Source organism: Bufo gargarizans, chromosome 1 (genome assembly GCF_014858855.1).
Source record: "Bufo gargarizans isolate SCDJY-AF-19 chromosome 1, ASM1485885v1, whole genome shotgun sequence".
Lineage (NCBI taxonomy): Eukaryota > Metazoa > Chordata > Amphibia > Anura > Bufonidae > Bufo > Bufo gargarizans.
The window spans coordinates 360,310,354-360,334,374 of record NC_058080.1 but is presented as its reverse complement, the minus strand read 5'-3'; the positions used below and the strand labels follow the sequence as shown (position 1 = coordinate 360,334,374).

Here is a 24,021-nt window from a genome sequence, read left to right as displayed (position 1 = left end):
CATATTGTAAACCACACTGGCAAGTAAGCAAATAGATGACCCCCACCAATAGGCAATTAATGAAGGATCTTATCCGGTAATTCTCACCAGTGACCGAACTGGTGAAGAATGTTCCCTTCAATCTATTGCCACATGCTACACAAGAAACGCATGGAAACGTACCTATTAAGGTACTTCTCAGCCACAGCGATGATGAAGGGGCTTGGTACAGCCTGTGGACCAATCGGTCACGTAGGTTTGAGCTACGACGGTATGTGACAATGGGGCGTTCAGATATCAGATTTCCTATATCTGGGTCAGATTGCAGAATAGACCAATGCGTTTGTAGCAGGGTGGATTTGATTTAAATCAAACTGATTTAAATCACTAGTCAGTAAGGCTTGATTTAAATTATAGTTTTCTACATAAAGACTAAGGCTACTTTCACACTAGCGTTCGGGCGGATCCGTTCTGAACGGATCCGCTCATAATAATGCAGACGGAGGCTCCGTTCAGAACGGATCCGTCTGCATTATATTAGCAAAAAAAAGCTAAGTGTGAAAATAGCCTGGGACGGATCCGTCCAGACTTTCAATGTAAAGTCAATGGGGGACGGATCCGCTTGAAGATTGAGCCACATTGTGGCATCTTCAAACGGATCCGTCCCCATTGACTTACATTGAAAGTCTGGACGGATCCGCACGGATCCGCACGCCTCCGAACGGCCAGGCGGACACCCGAACGCTGCAAGCAGCGTTCAGCTGTCCGCCTGTCCGTGCGGAGGCGAGCGGAGCGGAGGCTGAACGCCGCCAGACTGATGCAGTCTGAGCGGATCCGCCTCCATTCAGACTGCATCAGGGCTGGACGGCTGCGTTCGGGTCCGCTCGTGAGCTCCTTCAAACGGAGCTCACGAACGGAAACCCGAACGCTAGTGTGAAAGTAGCCTAATTCTTGCTGGTATTACTTATAATATGCAAGTAGATGAAGATTTTTAGAATAACTTTTCATATTAGTTTGATTAGGTTGATTCTGCATTCATAGGTTTGTAGAAGTTAGGATTAAGGTCTTTTTCTCAAATCTGTTCATGTTATAGCATTTTTGCTGTGAAGAAGAGGCATGTGATCTCTGCTGAGTCAAATTCAGTTTTGAGAACTGCAAAAGTAAACCAAGCATCTGTGATAATATCTTGTAGGCAGAGAAACTGCCCAATAATCTTACAGAAACCTCTGGAAGAGCATGACATTGTGAATGGATTAATGGAATTTATTTACCAAAAAAAATAAACATATACAGCCTTATTCTACATAATTAAAAAAAAACTAATCTTTATTTCATAATGGAATAACCTTTGAATGGTAATATATTTGCCTCAAAAAGAATTTTATATAAAAAAAAATCCAATTTAAATAAAAAAAAACGATTTTTATTTATTTAAAATTTTATTTTTATTTTTATTTACCCTGGTTTGTAGTATCTCGCGTACCTGTTTATGCGCCTTATCATAAATGCCTATAATCTGTGCAGCACTGTCTTGTATAATACTTTTGGGGCTTAAACTTTGTTCACGATTTGTGCACATAGACTGATGTTAGAATGTAAGAATCTCCTGTGGGTAACCCAGATTAGTAAATCAGGTTCTCAGGTCACGAATAGCTACCCTGAAATCACTCAGCTCAGAACAGTTCCTTCTTGTCCTCAAATATTGTCCTTTGGGATCCCTCTTCTGAGGGCAAGAGGGTGACCACTGTCCCAACGCAGTAGACTGTTTGTTGCAGTCTTTTTCCTGAACAAATTAGTGACTATCTTGCCCTCTATACCCACAGAGATGGCTAAATACAGAACCATAATCTCACGTTCATTGATATCAGACGTGAAAAAAAGGCCTAGCTGACTGATGTTTAGTTCTGTTCCAAATTCAGCGAACAACTCCCTTGTACCTTTCCACAGCACGAATACATCATCGATTTATCTGATTCAGATTAATATTGATGATGTTGATGATGTATAGCGGTCCATTGTGTCATTGAAGACAATCTCCCTTTCTCACCAGCCCAGGTAGAGATTTGCATAGATAGGGGCACATGGACTGCCCATCGCAACTCCATTGAGTTGGTGAAAAATCTGACGGTCAAACAAAAAGACATTATGTGTTCAAATGAATTCCATCAGATCCATCATGAAAGCGTTATGCCGGCTACAATGTTCACCCCTTTGTTGGAGGAAGGCCTTAATGGCTTGGCATCCAGTGTGATGGGGTATTGAACTGTACAAGGCCTCGACATCTGGACTCGCCAGCCATGTGTCTGCATCACACTGGATGCCATCCAGTCTCTGCCTATCCCTGGCATAGGACGGCAGGGCCAATACAAATGGTCTCACCACTTCAATGTAGGTGCTAATATTGGCAGTGAGGCTGCCTATGCCAGATACAATGGGTTTCCGCTTGAAAGGTGTGCACACCTTATGAAGTTTGGGTAAGCTATAAAAGGTGGCAAGAACTGGGAATTTTGGTAACAAAAAGTCCAGTTCGGTCCTGCTAATTTGATTATCATGGTAGGCCTGATTGAGAAGAAGGGACAATTGTTCCTTAAATAGTGGAGTCTATGTGCGCAAATCGTGAACAAATTTTATGCCCCAAAGATACTAAACAAGACAGTGCTGTCTCCGGCCTCTTTAATTGCTTTTGGTGGGGGTCATCTATTTACTTACTTGCCAGTGTGGTTTACAATATGTGGGTAAGACGAAGCGTGAACTACGAAGGAGAGTAGGTGAGCACCTATTGGATATAAGAAACAATTCGGAAACATCAATAGCACGTCACATATGTGATCATCATGGTGGCAATGCTAGTGGACTCAGGGTCCAGGGGATTGAACATATGAAGAGACCTAACATTACTTTAGTCCGGCGTTCTTTCGGCCGCGCTCGGCAATCACAGCGCCGTTTTCCGCACGCTATAGTGCGCCATCAGTGTAACTTCTGACAGCACTCATCTGGTTATTGTGTACTCATTGCTCCTGATGAAACGTGGGTCTTCCCACGCAGAAACGCGTTGAGCGAGCGTCTATTATCGCATCTTAATATGTTAGGCAGGATTGTGAGAAGCTAGGCTTTGTCCGTGTAACACTCCCCAATTCCTGCTGTGATTTTGGCTGTCTTTTAGTGACCTCTCTGTGATACACACTCACTTTACCAAAATCAAGAACAATAGTGAGGCTGTATACACACAGGGCACTACATTCGGGCATGTAGATGGTGTGTATCTGAGTCCCTCTATACATACCGGGTACCTTGTTAGCCTGTTATTACACTGATAAGGTTGTTTTGACCCCCAGTATTTTACATAAATACGATTTTAATAAAATGTATTATTTTGTGTTTTAACGTTCGATCAGGCTGAGAAATGTCTTTGCTGTCAGAACATTGAAATTCATCATAGCTTAAAGGGGTTATCCCACCCCTATAATGCCTCCCAAAGTGCCTGGGCCCCTCATACTGGTCATACTTACATCCGGCAACATAGGGGCAGCCAATAGCAGGCCACAACTGGACCAAGCCTCCATAGTGTCACCGGCGAGGCTAGGGAGGTTCATTCCCGTCGCGGCCTGCTATTGGCTGCCCGCCCAGTTGTTAGATGTTTTGATCCACACGACGGGGAGATGCAGTGGCGGCCATGCGGCCATCAGAAGCAACGCAGATGTCGGTATGACCAGATTGAGAGGCCCGGGCATTTTGGTGGTTGGATAACCCCTTTAAATTTAAATTAAATTTTTATTATGGTTACTTTGTGGGCCGTTTTAGCACACTGATACTGTTAGCATGATTGTGAGATGGCTAGAAAAATGCTGTAGGGGGACATGGCAGTGGTCAGAAGAAAAGGAGTGCCATATGGTTTTTGGAGGGCAGATTTTCAGAATGGTTTTTGGGCGCCATTTTGTATTTGTAGAGACCCTGAGGTACCCTACAGTAGAAACCCTGAAAAGGTCACCTCATTTTATAAACTACATTGCTCAAGGAATTTATTAAGGGGTGTACTGAGCAAGCACTTTGACCCAATAGGCATTTTACGGGATTTACAAACCGGATTCCAAAACAGTTGGGACACTATACAAATCGTGAATAAAAACTGAATGCAATGATGAGGAGGTGCCAACTTCTAATATGTTATTCAGAATAGAACATAAATCACGGAACAAAAGTTTAAACTGAGAAAATGTACCATTTTAAGGGAAAAATATGTTGATCAGAATTTCATGGTGTCAACAAATCCCCAAAAAGTTGGGACAAGGCCATTTTCACCACTGTGTGGCATCTCCCCTTCTTCTTACAACACTCAACAGACGTCTGGGGACCGAGGAGACCAGTTTCTCAAGTTTAGAAATAGGAATGCTCTCCCATTCTTGTCTAATACAGGCCTCTAACTGTTCAATCGTCTTGGGCCTTCTTTGTTGCACCTTGCTCTTTATGATGCGCCAAATGTTCTCTATAGGTGAAAGATCTGGACTGCAGACTGGCCATTTCAGTACCCGGATCCTTCTCCTATGCAGCCATGATGTTGTGATTGATGCAGAATGTGGTCTGGCATTATCTTGTTGAAAAATGCAGGGTCTTCCCTGAAAGAGATGACGTCTGGATGGGAGCATATGTTGTTCTAGAACCTGAACATATTTTTCTGCATTGATGGTGCCTTTCCAGACATGCAAGCTGCCCATGCCACACGCACTCATGCAACCCCATACCATCAGAGATGCAGGCTTCTGAACTGAGCGTTGATAACAACTTGGGTTGTCCTTGTCCTCTTTGGTCCGGATGACATGGCGTCCCAGATTTCCAAAAAGAACTTTGAATCGTGACTCGTCTGACCACAGAACAGTCTTCCATTTTGCCACACTCCATTTTAAATGATCCCTGGCCCAGTGAAAACGCCTGAGCTTGTGGATCTTGCTTAGAAATGGCTTCTTCTTTGCACTGTAGAGTTTCAGCTGGCAACGGCGGATGGCACGGTGGATTGTGTTCACTGACAATGGTTTCTGGAAGTATTCCTGAGCCCATTCTGTGATTTCCTTTACAGTAGCATTCCTGTTTGTGGTGCAGTGTCGTTTAAGGGCCCGGAGATCACGGGCATCCAGTATGGTTTTACGGCCTTGACCCTTACGCACAGAGATTGTTCCAGATTCTCTGAATCTTCGGATGATGTTATGCACAGTTGATGATGATAGATGCAAAGTCTTTGCAATTTTTCGCTGGGTAGCACCTTTCTGATATTGCTCCACTATCTTTCTGCGCAACATTGTGGGAATTGGTGATCCTCTACCCATCTTGGCTTCTGAGAGACACTGCCACTCCGAGAAGCTCTTTTTATACCCAATCATGTTGCCAATTGACCTAATTAGTGTTAATTGGTCTTCCAGCTCTTCGTTATGCTCAAATTTACTTTTTCCAGCCTCTTATTGCTACTTGTCCCAACTTTTTGGGGATTTGTTGACACCGTGAAAATTTGAATCAACGTATTTTTCCTTTAAAATTATACATTTACTCGGATTAAACGTTTGATCTGTCATCTACGTTCTATTACAAATAAAATATTGACATTTGCCATCTCCACATCATTGCATTCAGTTTTTATTCACAACTTGTTTAGTGTCCCAACTTTTTGGGAATCCGGTTTGTAGAAACACTTGGCTGTGAAAATGAAAAGTTTTATTTCTTCCAATAAAATGCAGATTCAGCCCCAAATTTTTCATTTTCACAAGGGGTAACAGGAGAAAAAGCACCCTATAATTTGTTACCCATTTTCTCCTGAATACGGCAACACCCTGTACGTGGTGGTAAACTGCTGTAGGGGTACATGGCAGGAGGGAAGGAGCACCATATGGCTTTTGCAGCGCAGATTTTGATGCATTGGTTTACAGGCGCCATTGTTTTTTATTTTTTGGGTGATTGTATTATGTAGGGGCTCATTTTTTGCGAGATGAGGTGATGTTTTCATTGGTACCATTTTGGGGTACATATGACTTTTTGATCACTCAATATTACACCTGATGGGGTGGATCATGTGATATTTTTATAGAGCCAGTCGATACGGACGCGGCAATACCGAATATGTGTTTTAATTTATTTTTGTAAAGTTTTACACGGTAAAAGCATTTTTGAAAAGAAAAAGATCTTTTTTTGTGTTGCCATTTTCTGAGAGCCATATATATATATATTTTTGGGCAATTGTCTTATGTAGGGGCTCATTTTTTCGGAATGAGATGATGGTTTGATGGGGTGGATCATGTAATATTTTTGGATCAGTCGTTACGGACGCGGTGATTCCTAATATGTGTATTTTTCTCTTTTTTTTACCTCTTTTTTTTTCTTCCAATTTTATATGACTTAGGACAGCTATATGCTATATGTGGAAGGCATCAGTCTGCCTTCCCAGCCATCGGGTCCCCATCTCTACAGCGTGGGAACCCCCTCTCCCCACAAATCCCGTACATGCATGCAGAGGGTTACAGTGTTTTCACCGATGCCCGCATATACAACAGGGGCTTGACTGTCAGTGACTGCAGGGGCCCCTGCTGCTGTTTGGCAGCGCTGTACGGCACTGGGGCTTAACTCATGACCCGCAGTGCAGCCATGGCTGGTTTTAGACAAAATTTGGCCCTGGGCAAAATCTAAAGTTGGGTCCCAAATCTTCTAATAATGCACAGTTACATTCTGTCGATTCCGGCCCTACCTCACAGATTTACACCCCATAAAGCTCCTCACACAGATATGCACCCTCATGGCCCCAGAATACGCCACACGCCCCCTCCCCTCACAGCATCGGAAAGTGTTAAAAACCAGAAGAGCGGGATTCCTCTTCAGGCGCGCTTTCCCCAGCGGAGATTGGGGAAAGCACTCTGTTCTATAAATAAGCCGCAGCCTGTATTCGGCTTCCAGGCTCATTGTTAGTATATTCCACTTCAGGCCACTAGATGGCAGCAGTGAACTGCGATATAGTGATTTCTATACAGAATAATGGAGCAATTTACATCTGATGACTGTAATTTGTGGTCTACTTGGGGGATTTAACAAAAATAAAAAAAACATTTTAATCACCCCCCATTCCCCAAAATAAAAAATAAAATAAATAAAATTGCATTATTGGCATCTTCGCATGCGAAAACGCGCATATGGTGAATGGTGTAAGAGAATTTTTTTTTAAAAAGGCTGATTTGCCGTTTCTTCGGCACTTTATCTCCCAAGAAAATTGAATAAAAAGTGATCAAGTCATACACACCCTAAAATGGTATTGTTAAAAATGACAGATCGTCCCACAAAAAATAAGCCCCCACATATCTCTGTAGACATAACTATAAAAAAGTTATGAGGGTCAGAATATCATGATGAAAAGAAAAAAAAAAATTTACGAAGTGAGTCCTGATGAGACCTCTATTTCCAAAATGTTTCTGTGGGAATTCAAACTCACAACCTTCTACAGTAAAGGCGAGAACCTTAACCACTGAGCTATAGAGCTCCACGTTAAACTATTAAGAATATATTATGGCTAAAAACCTTTGTAGATTCCCCTGAATTATGCATTTGCATATATCAGAGGTATCATTTTATATATATATTTTTTTTGTAATTACATATTTATTTTGGGCCATACATTTTTGTACAATTACAAAAAAAATATGTAAAGTGATACGTCTGCTGTATATGCGTACCTAATAAAAGAGAAACTTCTGTGAGTTTTTTTTAGCATTGACTTTCAGCATTGAGCTCTATAGCTCAGTGGTTAAAGGGGTTGTCCGGGTTCCGAGCTGAACCCGGACATCCCTCCATTTTCACCCCGGCAGCCCCCCTGACATGAGCATCGGAGCAGTTCATGCTCCGACGCTCTCCTTTGCCCTGCGCTAAATTGCGCAGGGCAAAGGCATTTTTAGGAGTTCCGGTGACGTACCGGGGCTCTCCATGGGGCTGAAAGTTACCCGGTGACGTCACCGGCACTCATGGGCGGGATTTAGCTCTGCCCTAGCCAGTAAAACGGCTACGGCAGAGCTAAAGCCCGCCCCTCAGAGCCGGTGACGTCACCGAACACACTGTCAGGCGGAAGTTACCGCCCGGCAGTGCGTTATTGAAAACAAAAGAGATGCTCCGATGCTAGGCTCAGGGGGGCTGCTCTGAACCCGGATAACCCCGGACAAGGTTCTTCCCTTTAATGTAGGTGGTTGCGAGTTTGAATCCCCACAGACACATTTCAAAAATAGAGTCTAAATTAGACTTATATGCACAGCGTGTCCCCAAGCATAGTGAACATTTTTTTAAATACCCATTTCATGTTCATAACACATACTCCATATACAGGTCCTTCTAAAAAAAATAGCATATTGTGATAAAGTTCATTATTTTCTGTAATGTACTGATAAACATTAGACTTTCATATATTTTAGATTCATTACACACAACTGAAGTAGTTCAAGCCTTTTATTGTTTTAATATTGATGATTTGGGCATACAGCTCATGAAAACCCAAAATTCCTATCTAAAAAAATTAGCATATCATGAAAAGGTTCTCTAAACGAGCTATTAACCTAATCATCTGAATCAACTAATTAACTCTAAACACCTGCAAAAGATTCCTGAGGCTTTTAAAAACTCCCAGCCTGGTTCATTACTCAAAACCGCAATCATGGGTAGGACTGCCGACCTGACTGCTGTCCAGAAGGCCATCATTGACACCCTCAAGCAAGAGGGTAAGACACAGAAAGAAATTTCTGAACAAATAGGCTGTTCCCAGAGTGCTGTATCAAGGCACCTCAGTGGGAAGTCTGTGGGAAGGAAAAAGTGTGGCAGGAGGAAGATTGTGGAGAAGGACCGATTCCAGACCTTGGGGGGACCTGCGGAAGCAGTGGACTGAGTCTGGAGTAGAAACATCCAGAGCCACCGTGTACAGGCGTGTGCAGGAAATGGGCTACAGGTGCCGCATTCCCCAGGTCAAGCCACTTTTGAACCAGAAACAGCGGCAGAAGCGCCTGACCTGGGCTACAGAGAAGCAGCACTGGACTGTTGCTCAGGGGTCCAAAGTACTTTTTTCAGATGAAAGCAAATTTTGCATGTCATTCGGAAATCAAGGTGCCAGAGTCTGGAGGAAGACTGGGGAGAGGGAAATGCCCAAATGCCTGAAGTCCAGTGTCAAGTACCCACAGTCAGTGATGGTCTGGGGTGCCATGTCAGCTGCTGGTGTTGGTCCACTGTGTTTTATCAAGGGCAGGGTCAATGCAGCTAGCTATCAGGAGATTTTGGAGCACTTCATGCTTCCATCTGCTGAAAAGCTTTATGGAGATGAAGATTTCATTTTTCAGCACGACCTGGCACCTGCTCACAGTGCCAAAACCACTAGTAAATGGTTTACTGACCATGGTATTACTGTGCTCAATTGGCCTGCCAACTCTCCTGACCTGAACCCCATAGAGAATCTGTGGGATATTGGGAAGAGGAAGTTGAGAGACGCAAGACCCAACACTCTGGATGGGCTTAAGGCCGCTATCGAAGCATCCTGGGCCTCCATAACACCTCAGCAGTGCCACAGGCTGATTGCCTCCATGCCACGCCGCATTGAAGCAGTCATTTCTGCAAAAGGATTCCCGACCAAGTATTGAGTGCATAACTGAACATAATTATTTATAGGTTGACTTTTTTTGTATTAAAAACACTTTTCTTTTATTGGTCGGATGAAATATGCTAATTTTTAGAGATAGGAATTTTGGGTTTTCATGAGCTGTATGCCAAAATCATCGATATTAAAACAATAAAAGGCTTGAACTACTTCAGTTGTGTGTAATGAATCTAAAATATATGAAAGTCTAATGTTTATCAGTACATTACAGAAAATAATGAACTTTATCACAATATGCTAATTATTTGAGAAGGACCTGTATGTGGAGTCAGAGTAGGGACTCCTAAGCTGGGAAATTCCCCACCCTTCAATAACACTGTAGTCCTGACTGTTCAAGGATCTGCTGGGACTGAAGCAGGGGGCCCCTTAAAGGACTCTGGCCAATTGTGTGTGTACCCTGAGTGTGGTACATGTACAGCACCGGTTGGGAAGGGGTTAAAGATAAGGCTGCTCTCTGAGTAAATTAAAGGGAACCTGTCACAATTAAAATGCAATTTAAGTGACAGGGCAGCATGTTTTAGTACAGGAGAAGCTGAGCAGATTTATGGGAAAAGATTCAGTATAACCTGTAATTTATTCTTTCAGTCATAGAGGGAAGGCTGTCAATCACTGATAGGACCGCCTACTTGACTTCAAAGCCCAGAATCAGCAGGAATTTAAATGAATAAATGACAAGTTTACTGCATCTTTTCCCAAAAAATGATCTATCCGTCTGCTCAGCTCCCCCTGCTACCTTAACATGCTGCCTTCAGCTCAGACATCACGTTCACCCTGAATTGAGAATTAAAAGAAATAGTTTGCAGATCAAAGTGCAGTGAAACTGAAGGCAGCAAAAGAAAAACAGTTGACAATTTGTAGCCTATAGTAGAGTGATTAATACATAAAAAAACATAAATAAAAAATAAAACATCCTACGCCCATACTCCTATATTTTCTGGATGTAGGCACCTGGAATATTGTCAAAATACAACTCAGCAGTTTATACACACAGACGCCTTCATGCAGTTAAAAAAAAATAGGAAACCACCACCAGGATTTTTTAAATAAAATATGTCAATATAAAATCTTGATTAAAAAAAATGGATTGTTTTTATAATATTTCCCCTTTAAATTGGTTTAAATCCCCCCTGCCATTATACAATCAGCCAGACCTGTTGATGCAATGAAAGATGTATCCTTGGGTTCATGTGATTGCTGCTGGATTTTGACTCTTCCGTCTACATGGCATAGTAGAATTTGCATTTGCTTTGTAGCAAATGCACTTCAAGCTGTGACGTGCTGCGCTTTCCGAGATTCTCTTCTCTGCACCACTGTTTAACAGCTGCTTATTTGATTCTTATCAGCTTGAACCAATCTATCCATCATGCGCCATGTGATTGGTGGAGTATTTACTTGTAGGGTATATTTAGTGCGGCGTACCAATGGCCCGTGTAAATACACAAGTAGGGTGTAGGTAACCTGCCAACTGGTACTGTGGAGGGTAAAAAGGACATTGGGTATGATGGAACCCTAAGGGCTCATGCACATGAATGTATTTTCTTTCCGTTCCGTTTTTTTTTTTTTTGCCGACCGTTTGCCGAACCATTCATTTCAATAGGTTCGCAAAAACAATGTAAGGGACTCCGTGTGCATTCCGCTTCCGTATTTCCGTTCCGCAAAAAAGTTGTGCATGTCCTATTATTGTCCGCAAATCACAGTCTGAGGCCCCATTCAAGTCAATAGATACGCAAAAAATACGGAACGCTCACGGAACACATACGTATATCATCCGTATTTTGCGGATCCATACTATAGAAATGCTATGCCCAGCCCATATTGCTCATGTGTTTGGTGATTAATAAGTTACTGTTTCCGTTTCCAATCCACAAAAAACGGATCGCATACGGAAACCATACGGATATGTTTTGTGGAATAATGGAACGGAAGAGGACTTAAATCAGAGAAAAAAAAACCTTAGACACGGAACAACGGATACATGAAAAACGAACCGCAAAACAACGACGGTCGTGTGCATGAGCCCTTATACTGAGATTAGTTCTGTTCTTCCACAGGTAATTCATCAGTAAAATGTACAATTAAGGCCCCATGCACACGGCCGTTGTTCACAGCCGTGTGCGGGCCGTGGAACCGCGTCCTGGATCCCTCCTGAGAGCAGGAGCGCACGGCGTCACTGGTTGCTATGACGCCGTGCGCTCCCTGCTGCCGCCGCAATACAGTGATACACTGGTATGATCTATACCAGTGTATTACTGTACTGTGCCGGCAGCAGGGAGCGCACGGCGTCATAGCAACCAGTGACGCCGTGCGCTGCTGCTCTCAGGAGGGATCCAGGCCGCGGTTCCACGGCCCGCACACGGCTGTGAAACACTGCCGTGTGCATGGGGCCTTAGGGTGGGTTCACACTAGCGTTATGGAGTCCATTATGGCTTTCCGTTATAATAGGGTTATAAGGGAACATAACGGAATCCATAAGACGGAAGGATGGATCCATTTTGCTGCCCATAGACTTGCATTATGACGGAATGCAAAACAGATGCCTTTAAAAGGCATTCCTTTTGCTCCTAATAGTAGTCTATCGGAATCAAAACTGATCCTGTTATGAAAGACACAAAACAAAGTCCTGTCGACAGGGGCGTAGCTAGAAATGCATGGGCCCCATAGCAAAAAAAATGTATGGGCCCCCCCCCCCATAACAGTGTCCCTGATAGTGACTGACCCCGGCAACTATTGTAAGACGGACGCCGCGTTCCTTATGTAAGTGAGCTTAAAGCAGGCATGTCCAAACTGCGGCCCTCCAGCTGTTGCAAAACTACAACTCCCAGCATGCCCTAATAGCTGTAAGCTATCCAGGCATGCTGGGAGTCAGTGGCGTACCGCCAATAGAGGCAGGGTACGCCACTGCTATGGGGCCCGCGGCACCGGGGGGCCCGGAGCGCTCGGAAGGCCCCGCCCCCTGCAACTGCGCTCACTGCAGGGCCGGTTTGCACACTTATAATTGTCTCCCAGCGCCGCCGATAATAATACACGCCCCCCCGTCTGACTTCTCATTGACTCACTGTGCGCTCCCTAGGACCCAGCCGCGCTCCCTCGCTCCTGCACTGCTTCACATACTGGGCCAATCAGCATTAGCAGTGTGTTAAGATCCTGCTGCTGATTGGCCCAGCCAGTGCAGGCAGCAGGCGCGCACCCAGCATGGAAGAACTTTAGAGTGAGTTGTGCTGCCCGGCCGCGACAGACGCCAGTGCCACCGAAAAGCCAAAACCATCATCTCACAGCCAGTCCGGACCTGTGCCACTGCCAGCTGTCGTCCACACAGTAGGACTATCTTTACAACCGGGATCATTAATGAAAAAAATGTCTGTAGTGTACTAATAACAGTCTGTACTAATAACAGTCTCCTAGCACTGGCGTAACTAGAAATGACTGGGCAGTGGGCCCCACAGAAAATTTTTGAAGGGCCCCCCCCAGCTGTTTGACACCTCTGACCGGCAGAGACACTTGACTTCTTCCCTAATACAGTCCAAATTCTAATTATCGTCCAAAAGACAAGTCATGGAAATATATGTATACTGTAGTAGGATATTTTGACAGTAAAGGTAAGAATAAAGGTCTTCTGGTTAGTACAGTATACTTTCTATATTTCCATGACTTGTCTATTGGACGATAATTGGACTGTATTAGGGAAGTCAAGTGTCTCTGCTGGTCAGAGGTGCCGGACAGCTGGGAGGGGAGCAATTCAAAAATTTCCTGTGGGGCCCAGTCATTTCTAATTACGCTAGTGCTAATAGAGACTGTATAAAACGTTCCAGTTCCAGAACTTCATGTATAGGACTTTCTGAGGGCAGCAGCAAGCAGAGTTCCTGTGGGGGTGGGCGGTACTGTAGGCTCATAGAGGACTCAGAAATGTGCCCCCCCCCCTCGCCCCCCCATGAACTCTGCTTGCTGTTAAAGGGAACCTGTCACCTCAAAAACACAAATAAAACCGCCAGCATTAGTCGTCCCCAGTCTGTTCATAATTAGAGATGAGCAAATTTCATATTTTAAAATTCGTTCACGCTTCGTTTGGTGGTAAATAGTGAATTGCATTATGGATTCCGTTACCACGGACCATAATGCAATTCCATGACGGAATGCATAACTGAATGCCTTTATAGGCAGCTTTATAGGCATTCCATTATTCATTCTGTCATAATAGAAGTCTAGGGCCTGCATAACGGATCCGTCCGGTTTGCGTTATGCTGGAGTCCTCAGTAGGTCATGTATACATTTCTTTATTGGCAAATGGGGGTGTGGCAGGGGAGGAGCCAGGGCAGGAGGTGGGATGGGCCAAGGTAGTGGGCGGGGTTAAGGGGCCCAATTCAGATTCTTGCTATGGGGCCCAATGATTTCTATGTACGCCCCTGCTGGGAGTTGTAGTTTTGGAACAGCTGGAGGGCCGCAGTTTGGACATGCCTGGCTTAAAGGGAATCTGTCACCAAAAAATCGCTTATTAAGCTGTAAATAGTACCTTATAGTGCTGCATAGTAGTTTCCTAATGCACTTTTTCTTCGTTTAGCCGCATTTAGCCTCCTTGAGAAATCAATGTTTTATTCAGTCGCTGCCCCGTGCTTCAAGTCAGGTTTGAAGTCAAGGGGGCAGCGGCCTAGGCGTCTCCAATCCTGCTATCCCCGCCTCCCGCCGCCTTTATTGACACACCGGATCTCAGTCCCGGGACCGCGCTCCCAGCCCGCATGCGCAGTAAAGGGCTGCTGTAGCCTGTAGCGCGATCCCGGCTCCGGCTCGTACACTCAGCCGGCTTCAGTTTCGCTACTACGCATGCGCCCGCCAGCCTTACATACTTGCGCAGTTACAGAAGATGCCGGGCACATGCGCAGTAGCGAAACTGAAGCCGGCTGAGTGTACGAGCCAGAGCCGGGATCGCGCTACAGGCTACAGCAGCCCTTTACTGCGCATGCGGGCTGGGAGAACGGTCCCAGCACTGAGATCCGGCTTGTCAATAAAGGCGGCGGGAGGCGGGGAGAGCAGCATTGGAGACACCTAGGCCGCTGCCCCCTTGACTTCAAACCTGACTTGAAGCACGGGGCAGCGACTGAATAAAACATTGATTTCTCAAGGAGGCTAAATGCGGCTAAACGAAGAAAAAGTGCATTAGGAAACTACTATGCAGCACTATAAGGTACTATATACTAGTACATACTTTGCACAAGTTTATTATTTACAACTCAAAGGGAACCTGTCACCAAAGAAATCGCTTATTAAGCTGTTAATAGTATTAACAGCTTAATAAGCGATTTCTTTGGTGACAGGTTCCCTTTAAGTTGTAAATAATAAACTTGTGCAAAGTATGTACTAGTATGTATACTACTATCTAATAATCCTTATCTATCACTTGACACTTCACTAACTTACTGGGGAGTCGGGGACAGTCAGGACTCCTCTCCACTCCAGACTTTTTCTTTTTACTGTGGCAGACTGCTGGCAGTGCAGAAAAGAAGATCATCAGAATCCATTCACTTCTGGCCTACTGGGCATGGGCAGTTAGGCACACTGGGCACTGGCGGGCAGGCAGGCTCCCACTCTTCACATTCAAAATAGGCAGCCGGCAGCAGCGTGACGTCATTCACTCCGTCACGCCGCACGCGCATGCTCCTCCCACTTTAGAAGCAGGCGGAGCAGGCGCGTGACGTCGGAGTGAGTGACGTTACGACGCCGGCCGCCGGGAGACTGAGACAAGGAGGCGGAGCACATGACCTGACTACTCCTTGGCTTCCCAATCCCCAGCCAGGCCCGAGCCGCGGACCGCCCGCCCACGCCCCGCCCACTACACTGGGCGGGCGGGCGGGCCTGGCTGCCAGTGCCTGTGTGTGTTAATAAAAAATAAAATAAAAATTAATGAGGTCCGGACGGGCCCCCAGTGGCGTAGGGCCCCATAGCCACTGCTATGGTTGCTATGGCGATCCCTACGCCACTGCCCAGACGGATGCGTTATGTTTTCCCATAGATTTCTATTAGGACGGTGCAAAACGGAATGCCTCTTAAAGGCTTCCGTTTTGCACTCCATCCTATGGATTCCGTTATGTTCTGTTATAACCCTGTTATAATGGAAAGCAGTAACGGACTCCATAACGCTAGTGTGAACCCACCCATATATTTGTATGTTATAATATGTTATACCAGTCTAAACACTGAGCCACAATTTTCCCCATGACTTTTCTACATTGGCTTTGTGTAATTGTAACATCCCAAAGCAAAAAAAAAAATTGTCCACATATGACCACGCTGTGTTTTGCGGTCCGCAAAACATGGATGCCGCCTGTGTGTGTTCTGCAATTTGTGGAATGGAATGGGCGGCCCATTATAGAAATACCTATGTCCGCAAAACGGCCAAGAATAGGACATGTATTTTTTTTGCGGCCCCCTGTACGGTAAAACTCACCTGTTACTTTCATTCTCCAGGTCAGTACGATTACGATGATAGCAATATGTATGGTTTTTCTTGCGTTTAATACTGGAAAAAATAAAAATCTTTTTATTTTTTTGTTTTCATAGCTATATTGTGACTCCTATAATTTTTTGGTAGCTATATGTATGAAGCTATGTGTGCAAATTTTTTGCAGGGCAATCTGTTTTTCATTGATACCAAGTTGGGGCATGTATGACTTTCCGATCACTTTTTGAATAAAACTTTTTGTGGGTGGTGAATTGACCCAAAAAATGTAGAATCGGGCAGTTTGACTTTTTTTCCATTTTGACTTTTGCCTTATGGGGTAAATATTTTAATAGTACAGGCCTTTTCACATGTGGCAATGCCCATAATGTGTATTTTTTTTATTGTTTATATATTTTAATTTACATTTTGAGGAAAGTGGGATGATTTAAATTTTTCTTATCATCAGATTGCTTCTCTCATACACGCATTAGTGTTGGAGTGTATGAGAAATAGGGCTCAGGCAGACGGCCGTTGCCCGGCGGTGGCCGTATTGCGGCCCGCATACAGCGGCTCTGTAATACACGGGCACCGGCCGTGTGCACCCTGCATCATCGATGCGAACCCATTCATTTGTGGGTCAGCAATCTGGGAGATGCAGTGCTGGGCGGAACGGAAGCACGGATCGTAAGCCCACGGAAGCACTACTTTTTTTTACGGTGCGGACGGATCACGGACCCAATCAAGTTAAAGAGAGTCTGTCACCAGCATTTAACTTTTTTAACCCTTCCCACAGCTCCCTAGCATGCTTACAGTTAATAAAAACGTTACCTCTGGCATCAATCCTGGACTTATAGAACCATCAAAAACGATCTTTATAAGATATGCAAATGAGGCCTCGCAAGTGCCCAGGGCGGCGTTACTCTTCTAGGTGCCCTGCTTGCTCAGCCTTTTCATTGCGTCCCCCCGCCCTTCCTACCCTCCGCCCGCCCATCCTTTCCCTCTGACCGCCTTTCTACTAACTTGTTATTCTGCCAATATCCCGTGCACTGCGATGCCCATTCCTTGTACGGCATCACAGTAACTATTGCGCATGCGCCGGCTAACGACGCGAAAACACAACAAAGGAGGCGGTCCATCTGCGCATGAGCATTAATTACTGTGAAGCCGTACAAGGAATGGGCATCGCAGTGCGCATGCGCCGGCCAAAGGAATTATACCATTAAAAACAACATCTTATCTCAGAAATAACAAGCCCTTATACGGCAACGTAGATGGAAAAATAAAAACGTTATATCTCTTGGAATACAATGATGTTAAAAAAAGATAAAAATTGTTTGGTTATTAAAAGGGTTATCCAAACTATAAAACATGATGCCCGGGCCCCTCATATAGATTATACTTACCCTGCTCCCCAGCATCCATCCGCTTCACTCCTGATCCACTGCATCTCCTCATCGCACGGATAAAAACATCCAGCGACAGAGGGAGCAGCCAATAGCAGGTCGCTAGGGAGACTCGTCCCTGTCACGGTCTGCTATTGGCTGCTCCCTCCATCGCCGGATGTTTTGATCCATGTGAGGGCTCGTTCACACGACCGTTGGTGTCCCGTTCCCGTATTGTGGACCGCATTTGCAGATCCGGAATACACGGCACCGTTCCATTGTCATTCCGCATCACGGATGCGAACCCATTCATTTCAATGGGTCCGCAAATCCCGAGATGCAGAACGGTGCGGAACAGAACACTACGGAGTGCTTTCTGGGGTTCTGTTACGTGCGTCAGCACTGCAAAAAGATAGAGCATGTTCTATCTTTTTGCGGAACGGAGGGATCGTGGACCCATTCAAGTGAATGGGTCTGCGATCCCCATGCGCCTGCCATACGCAATTTGCGGTTCACAGCACGGAACACCAACAGTCGTGTGAACGAGCCCTGATGAGGAGATTTAGCGGTGGCCATGCGGGGATCAGGAGCGACACAGATGCTGGGGAGCGGGGTAAGTATAATCTAAATGAGGGGCATGTTTTATAGTTTGGATAACCCCTTTAAGGCTAAAATCAGGCTGGTCACTAAGGGGTTAGCCCAAGAATAGTATTATTATACAAATAATTGTTACACAGTTAACAGGGCATTTCAAATTAAGTATTATTGCAATATACAGTACAGACCAAAAGTTTGGACACACCTTCTCATTCAAAGAGTTTTCTTTATTTTCATGACTATGAAAATTGTAGATTCACACTGAAGGCATCAAAACTATGAATTAACACATGTGGAATTATATACATAACAAAAAAGTGTGAACATCTGAAAATATGTCATATTCTAGGTTCTTCAAAGTAGCCACCTTTTGCTTTGATTACTGCTTTGCACACTCTTGGCATTCTCTTGATGAGCTTCAAGAGGTAGTCACCTGAAATGGTTTTCACTTCACAGGTGTGCCCTGTCAGGTTTAATAAGTGGGATTTCTTGCCTTATAAATGGGGTTGGGACCATCAGTTGCGTTGTGGAGAATTCAGGTGGATACACAGCTGATATTCCTACTGAATAGACTGTTAGAATTTGTATTATGGCAAGAAAAAAGCAGCTAAGTAAAGAAAAACGAGTGGCCATCATTACTTTAAGAAATGAAGGTCAGTCAGTCCAAAAAATTGGGAAAACTTTGAAAGTGTCCCCAAGTACAGTCACAAAAACTATCAAGCGCTACAAAGAAACTGGCTCACATGCGGACCGCCCCAGGAAAGGAAGACCAAGAGTCACCTCTGCTGCAGAGGATAAGTTCATCCGAGTCACCAGCCTCAAAAATCACAGGTTAACAGCAGCTCAGATTAGAGACCAGGTCAATGCCACACAGAGTTCTAGCAGCAGACACATCTCTAGAACAACTGTTAAGAGGAGACTGTGTGAATCAGGCCTTCATGGTAGAATATCTGCTAGGAAACCACTGCTAAGGACAGGTAACAAGCAGAAGAGACTTGTTTGGGCTAAAGAACACAGGGAATGGACATTAGACCAGTGGAAATCTGTGCTTTGGTCTGATGAGTCCAAATTTGAGATCTTTGGTTCCAACCACTTTGTCTTTGTGCGATGCAGAAAAGGTGAACGGATGGACTCTACATGCCTGGTTCCCACCGTGAAGCATGGAGGAGGTGGTGTGATGGTGTGGGGGTGCTTTGCTGGTGACACTGTTGGGGATTTATTCAAAATTGAAGGCATACTGAACCAGCATGGCTACCACAGCATCTTGCAGCGGCATGCTATTCCATCCGGTTTGCGTTTAGTTGGACCATCATTTATTTTTCAACAGGACAATGACCCCAAACACACCTCCAGGCTGTGTAAGGGCTATTTGACCATGAAGGAGAGTGATGGGGTGCTGCATCAGATGACCTGACCTCCACAGTCACCGGACCTGAACCCAATCGAGATGGTTTGGGGTGAGCTGGACCGCAGAGTGAAGGCAAAAGGGCCAACAAGTGCTAAGCATCTCTGGGAACTCCTTCAAGACTGTTGGAAGACCATTTCAGGTGACTACCTCTTGAAGCTCATCAAGAGAATGCCAAGAGTGTGCAAAGCAGTAATCAAAGCAAAAGGTGGCTACTTTGAAGAACCTAGAATATGACATATTTTCAGTTGTTTCACACTTTTTTGTTATGTATATAATTCCACATGTGTTAATTCATAGTTTTGATGCCTTCAGTGTGAATCTACAATTTTCATAGTCATGAAAATAAAGAAAACTCTTTGAATGAGAAGGTGTGTCCAAACTTTTGGTCTGTACTGTCCTTTCTGAAAAACTATATTTTTTATGTAATTACATTTTTCTCTGTGATAGCGCCCCCTGCTGTTTATCTTTCTGGTTCACCTTCCACTGCATTCAGTGTTGGACTAACATGCACAGTAGCTTCCCTGCTGTCGTCCCCTCCCCTCAGCGCTAGTGTAGTGACCTTATAGACAAGCAGGTGAAGTGGTTGAGTTTATTCATTAATTTCTACTTCTATATCCATAAAAATATCTAGATATATGAGCGCCTTCACACGCGGCAGATTTTGTGGCAGAAAATTCAGCAACTGAAAATCAGTTCCATTCTCCTGATTGAGACTTGCAGAAATCCATGTGCTTGCTGCCCCATTCAAATGAAAGAAACTGATTTTTCAGTCGTGGAATTTTCTGCCACAAAATCTGCCGGATGTAAGGGCTGTTTCACACGAGTGGCTGCCGTGCGGGTAATCCGCTGCGTGAATGACAGCGAAGCCCCGTTCTTAGCCGGCAGAGACACGGAGCATTAACAAAATCAGTGACAACTTTATCTCTCTGTGATTTTGTAGTAAAAAGATCACAGAGAGACATGGAGCATTATCAGTCATGTTAATGCTCTGTGTCTCTGCTGTCCGGAACGGGTTTGGCTCTCTTTCACGCAGCGGATTACCCGCACGGCATCACAGACACACCAGCTTTATGACACATTTCATAAATATTTTTACAGTGTTAACCCTCTTCCTAATTGATAATCTCAAACACCGTTCATTCAGGCACTAATGGACAATACTGTATTTAATGAACTGTGTTTGGGCTGTGTGGCTGCAATTCTGTGGGCTACAATTGAGCTAGAGCTGCGATCTTGATCTTGTTTGTCAGTTGACTACTATCACAGATGGATCCTGAGTGTGGAAAGCCCACTGTTAGTGATAGAAGGGCTTCCCATAGAGTCAGTGATGGTTTTTCACTGCCGCATTCTGCTCTTGTCCCAGTGTTCATGTGGTTGCTGGGAGTCTGTGCAAGCTGCTGGGTCTTAGCAGACCCAGATCAGCTCTGCAGTGAGGCTGTACAGCCCTGTACAACCTCTCTGGAGGCTGTATTCCCCCTGTAACTGGGGCTACTATGTCAGCCCCAGTTTCAAGAGAAATCAGCATAAATAAATGTAAAAAATGTAATGTTAAATGCCCCCCAAAAGTCTTTTATGTCCTTATGGGGGGGGGGGGGGGGCACAAAGTGTAAAATAAATAAATAAAAACATATATAAATCACCACTACACTCCAAACTGCAGATTCTAGCCCAGCATCCATAACCCATACCGCCCATTTATGAAAATGACTGTTATGATAAGGGGCAATAAAATAATATATTTTAGTTGCAACATGTGCAAAAAGGTAACAAAAGTTGGCAGAAAATGTTCTAAATAGGCCCTTACAGCTGTAAAAAACAATTTATACCAGCTTTAGGATGGGTCCAAAAGCATAAGCCTTCAAACAGCATAAATACAGGGGATACTGGATAACCCAACTTCTTTTTATTATTATGCTCGACCTTGACAATGATACTTTATCTAGTTTGTATATTCGATCTATTATGTGACTTTGTCTGTATATTTTTTAGGTCTTATGCACACAACCACTTTTTTGGTCCTTGTCTGATCCTCATTTTTGGCAGATCGCATGCATTTCTGGTGGGCCGAAAAAATTTGGAGTGCACATGAATATGACATTCCGCTTCGTGCAGCCATTTCTCAAACTATAGAACATGTCCTATTCTTGTCTGTTTTGCAGACCACAATTGGCATTTCTACAAACAATTTGCGGCAGCACACAAACGGTGTCTGTATTTGGCGAATGCGCTTTTGCGGACTGCAGAATACAAATGGTGATGTGCATGTAGTCTTCAGCTTAAACATATTCTTTTTTGTGACCACTTATTCTTATCTCATATTTTAGGGTTCAACAAGCCGTTAAAATGCCAGAACAAAGTAATGATTATCGAGTAGTTGTGTTTGGTGCCGGAGGTGTTGGGAAGAGCTCATTGGTTCTACGATTTGTGAAAGGAACATTTCGAGACACGTATATTCCCACGATCGAGGACACATATCGGCAAGTCATCAGCTGTGACAAAAGTGTTTGCACTCTACAAATCACAGATACAACTGGAAGTCACCAGTTTCCAGCCATGCAGCGACTCTCCATTTCCAAGGGTCATGCCTTCATCCTGGTCTTCTCAGTCACCAGCAAACAGTCTATTGAGGAGCTGAAGCCTATCTATCAACAGATCCTGCAGATTAAAGGAAGTATAGAGAGTATTCCAGTAATGCTGGTGGGAAACAAGTGTGATGAGACACAACGTGAAGTAGATACAAAAGAAGTAGAGGCGTTGGCCAAAGAGTGGAAATGTGCCTTCATGGAGACCTCTGCCAAGATGAATTACAATGTGAAGGAACTTTTCCAAGAGCTTCTAAACTTGGAGAAAAAGAGGAACATGAGTCTAAATATTGATGGCAAAAGGTCTAGCAAGCAGAAGAGGGCAGACAAAATTAAGGGGAAGTGCAGTGTCATGTAAGCAATCAAAATACTGGTGCATCCATTTCATTCATGTATATGCACAGTCATGCCAGTTTTCTCTTTTGTTCTTGCTTTGAAGAGAGAAGTCCATGCCCCTTGCTGCATTTTAACACTGTGACTGCCCAAGCATACAGAAACTGCCTTGCACATTCACTGTGCAACAACTACAGGTTTTGCTTTACATTCCAATGTCATTAATTTTTATTTTTTGAGAATGCAAAAATATGACAGAACAATACCCCGTTCTCCCTTTTCTATTTTATTTTTTTAACAAAGGACATTGGAAGTGTGAAATATCTATCCTGCTTCACCATGCATATGTAACAGTGGTATACAAGTTCATGGATGGTAGCCTTATGATCACATATACAGTTGTATGATTTACTCAATTATAAAAGGGTGGTGCTTAAATAAAGTTTCAGGAATGTGTCCCGGTCCAAAAGAACACTAGAAGGAGATGTTTTGAGGGCCACAAACAGGGACTTCAGAGAGTACAGAATCACCTTTGGTCTTATCTATATAGTCCTGAGATGACAGAGAAGGCCTAAAACAAGAGAAAGTCAACTTCCAAGACTTGACATGGAAAAGCATTCTGCATGCTTCTATTAAATTGTTCATCTGAACGGAAATGCTGGCCATCTGAATTTAAAGAAGAGAAAACCTTGGCTTTACAGATTAGGAATTTATATACTTGAAGATTAAGTTGCTTATGAGTACAATTATGAATTTGGAGGTATGGACTAGACCACACAGAAATATATATATATATATATATATATATATATATATATCTAATGAAAAAAAAGATGACACTTTGGCACTTATTATTTCATATACTTCATACAGGTTCTTAAAAAACACGCCATTCCAACCAAAAAGAAAAAAAAAACATAGAAGTTTGGCTTACTACTCTCTGTAAGAAAGGAAAATGCCATTTAGACACTATTGTTATATATTTTATGTGACACTTCATTGAAAAGTATTTTTATACATAATAACATTCATCATCTTGTTGACTATATGTATTGTAAAAGGAAAAGAAATCTTTGAAAAGCTGGTTTCCTGGATCAGCAGCGTATTATAAAACATTGCATTAGTCTCCAATATGGGACAACTGCTACCTGAAAGATACTATAGAGGTAGTAAAAGTATTCATTGTCTGTAGTGCAGGATATCCTGATTATTTCATGGTACGTGTTATCATATCCTCTAATTTATATACAAAATATTGAAAATGAACATGACATATTTATTAAGATATTATCCTGAAGGAATGTTTACTATGGAAAGGGATTGTCCAGTACTATGTTATCAACCATCATAATTATATATACAACACACGTCTTGTAATCCTTAAATTTCCATGATGCACAGTAGCAGTCTAGCAACATATGTATAATGCTCATTGTCCATGTGTAATATTAAGCTACTACAGAACAAAGTGTTCAAGGCACAAGAAGTAGGCGAATCCAGAAACATACATCTTAGGTCCATATGGACGCGCTCCCAAGCACAATTTTCAGTCGTTTCCAAATAAACTGAATAGCACAGAACCTATAATTTACCACGAGTGAACTTTGAAGGCTAACTTATACAAGGTTAAATGGTAACCAAGGAACACAATCATGTTT

At 43.7% G+C, this 24,021-nt stretch overlaps 1 protein-coding gene across 1 annotated transcript in view; it reads left to right on the top strand.

Annotated features, from left to right (window-relative positions):
• The window catches only part of DIRAS1 (DIRAS family GTPase 1), a 30,240-nt gene extending 6,897 nt beyond the window's left edge, over positions 1–23,343 (top strand). Inside the window, exon 2 of the mRNA XM_044283438.1 lies at positions 21,773–23,343. Within this exon, the coding sequence (XP_044139373.1) occupies positions 21,792–22,388 (597 nt within the window). The 5' untranslated portion in view covers positions 21,773–21,791 and the 3' untranslated portion in view covers positions 22,389–23,343. The remainder of the gene's footprint in view (positions 1–21,772) is intronic.
• The last annotated feature ends 678 nt before the right edge of the window (positions 23,344–24,021 follow it).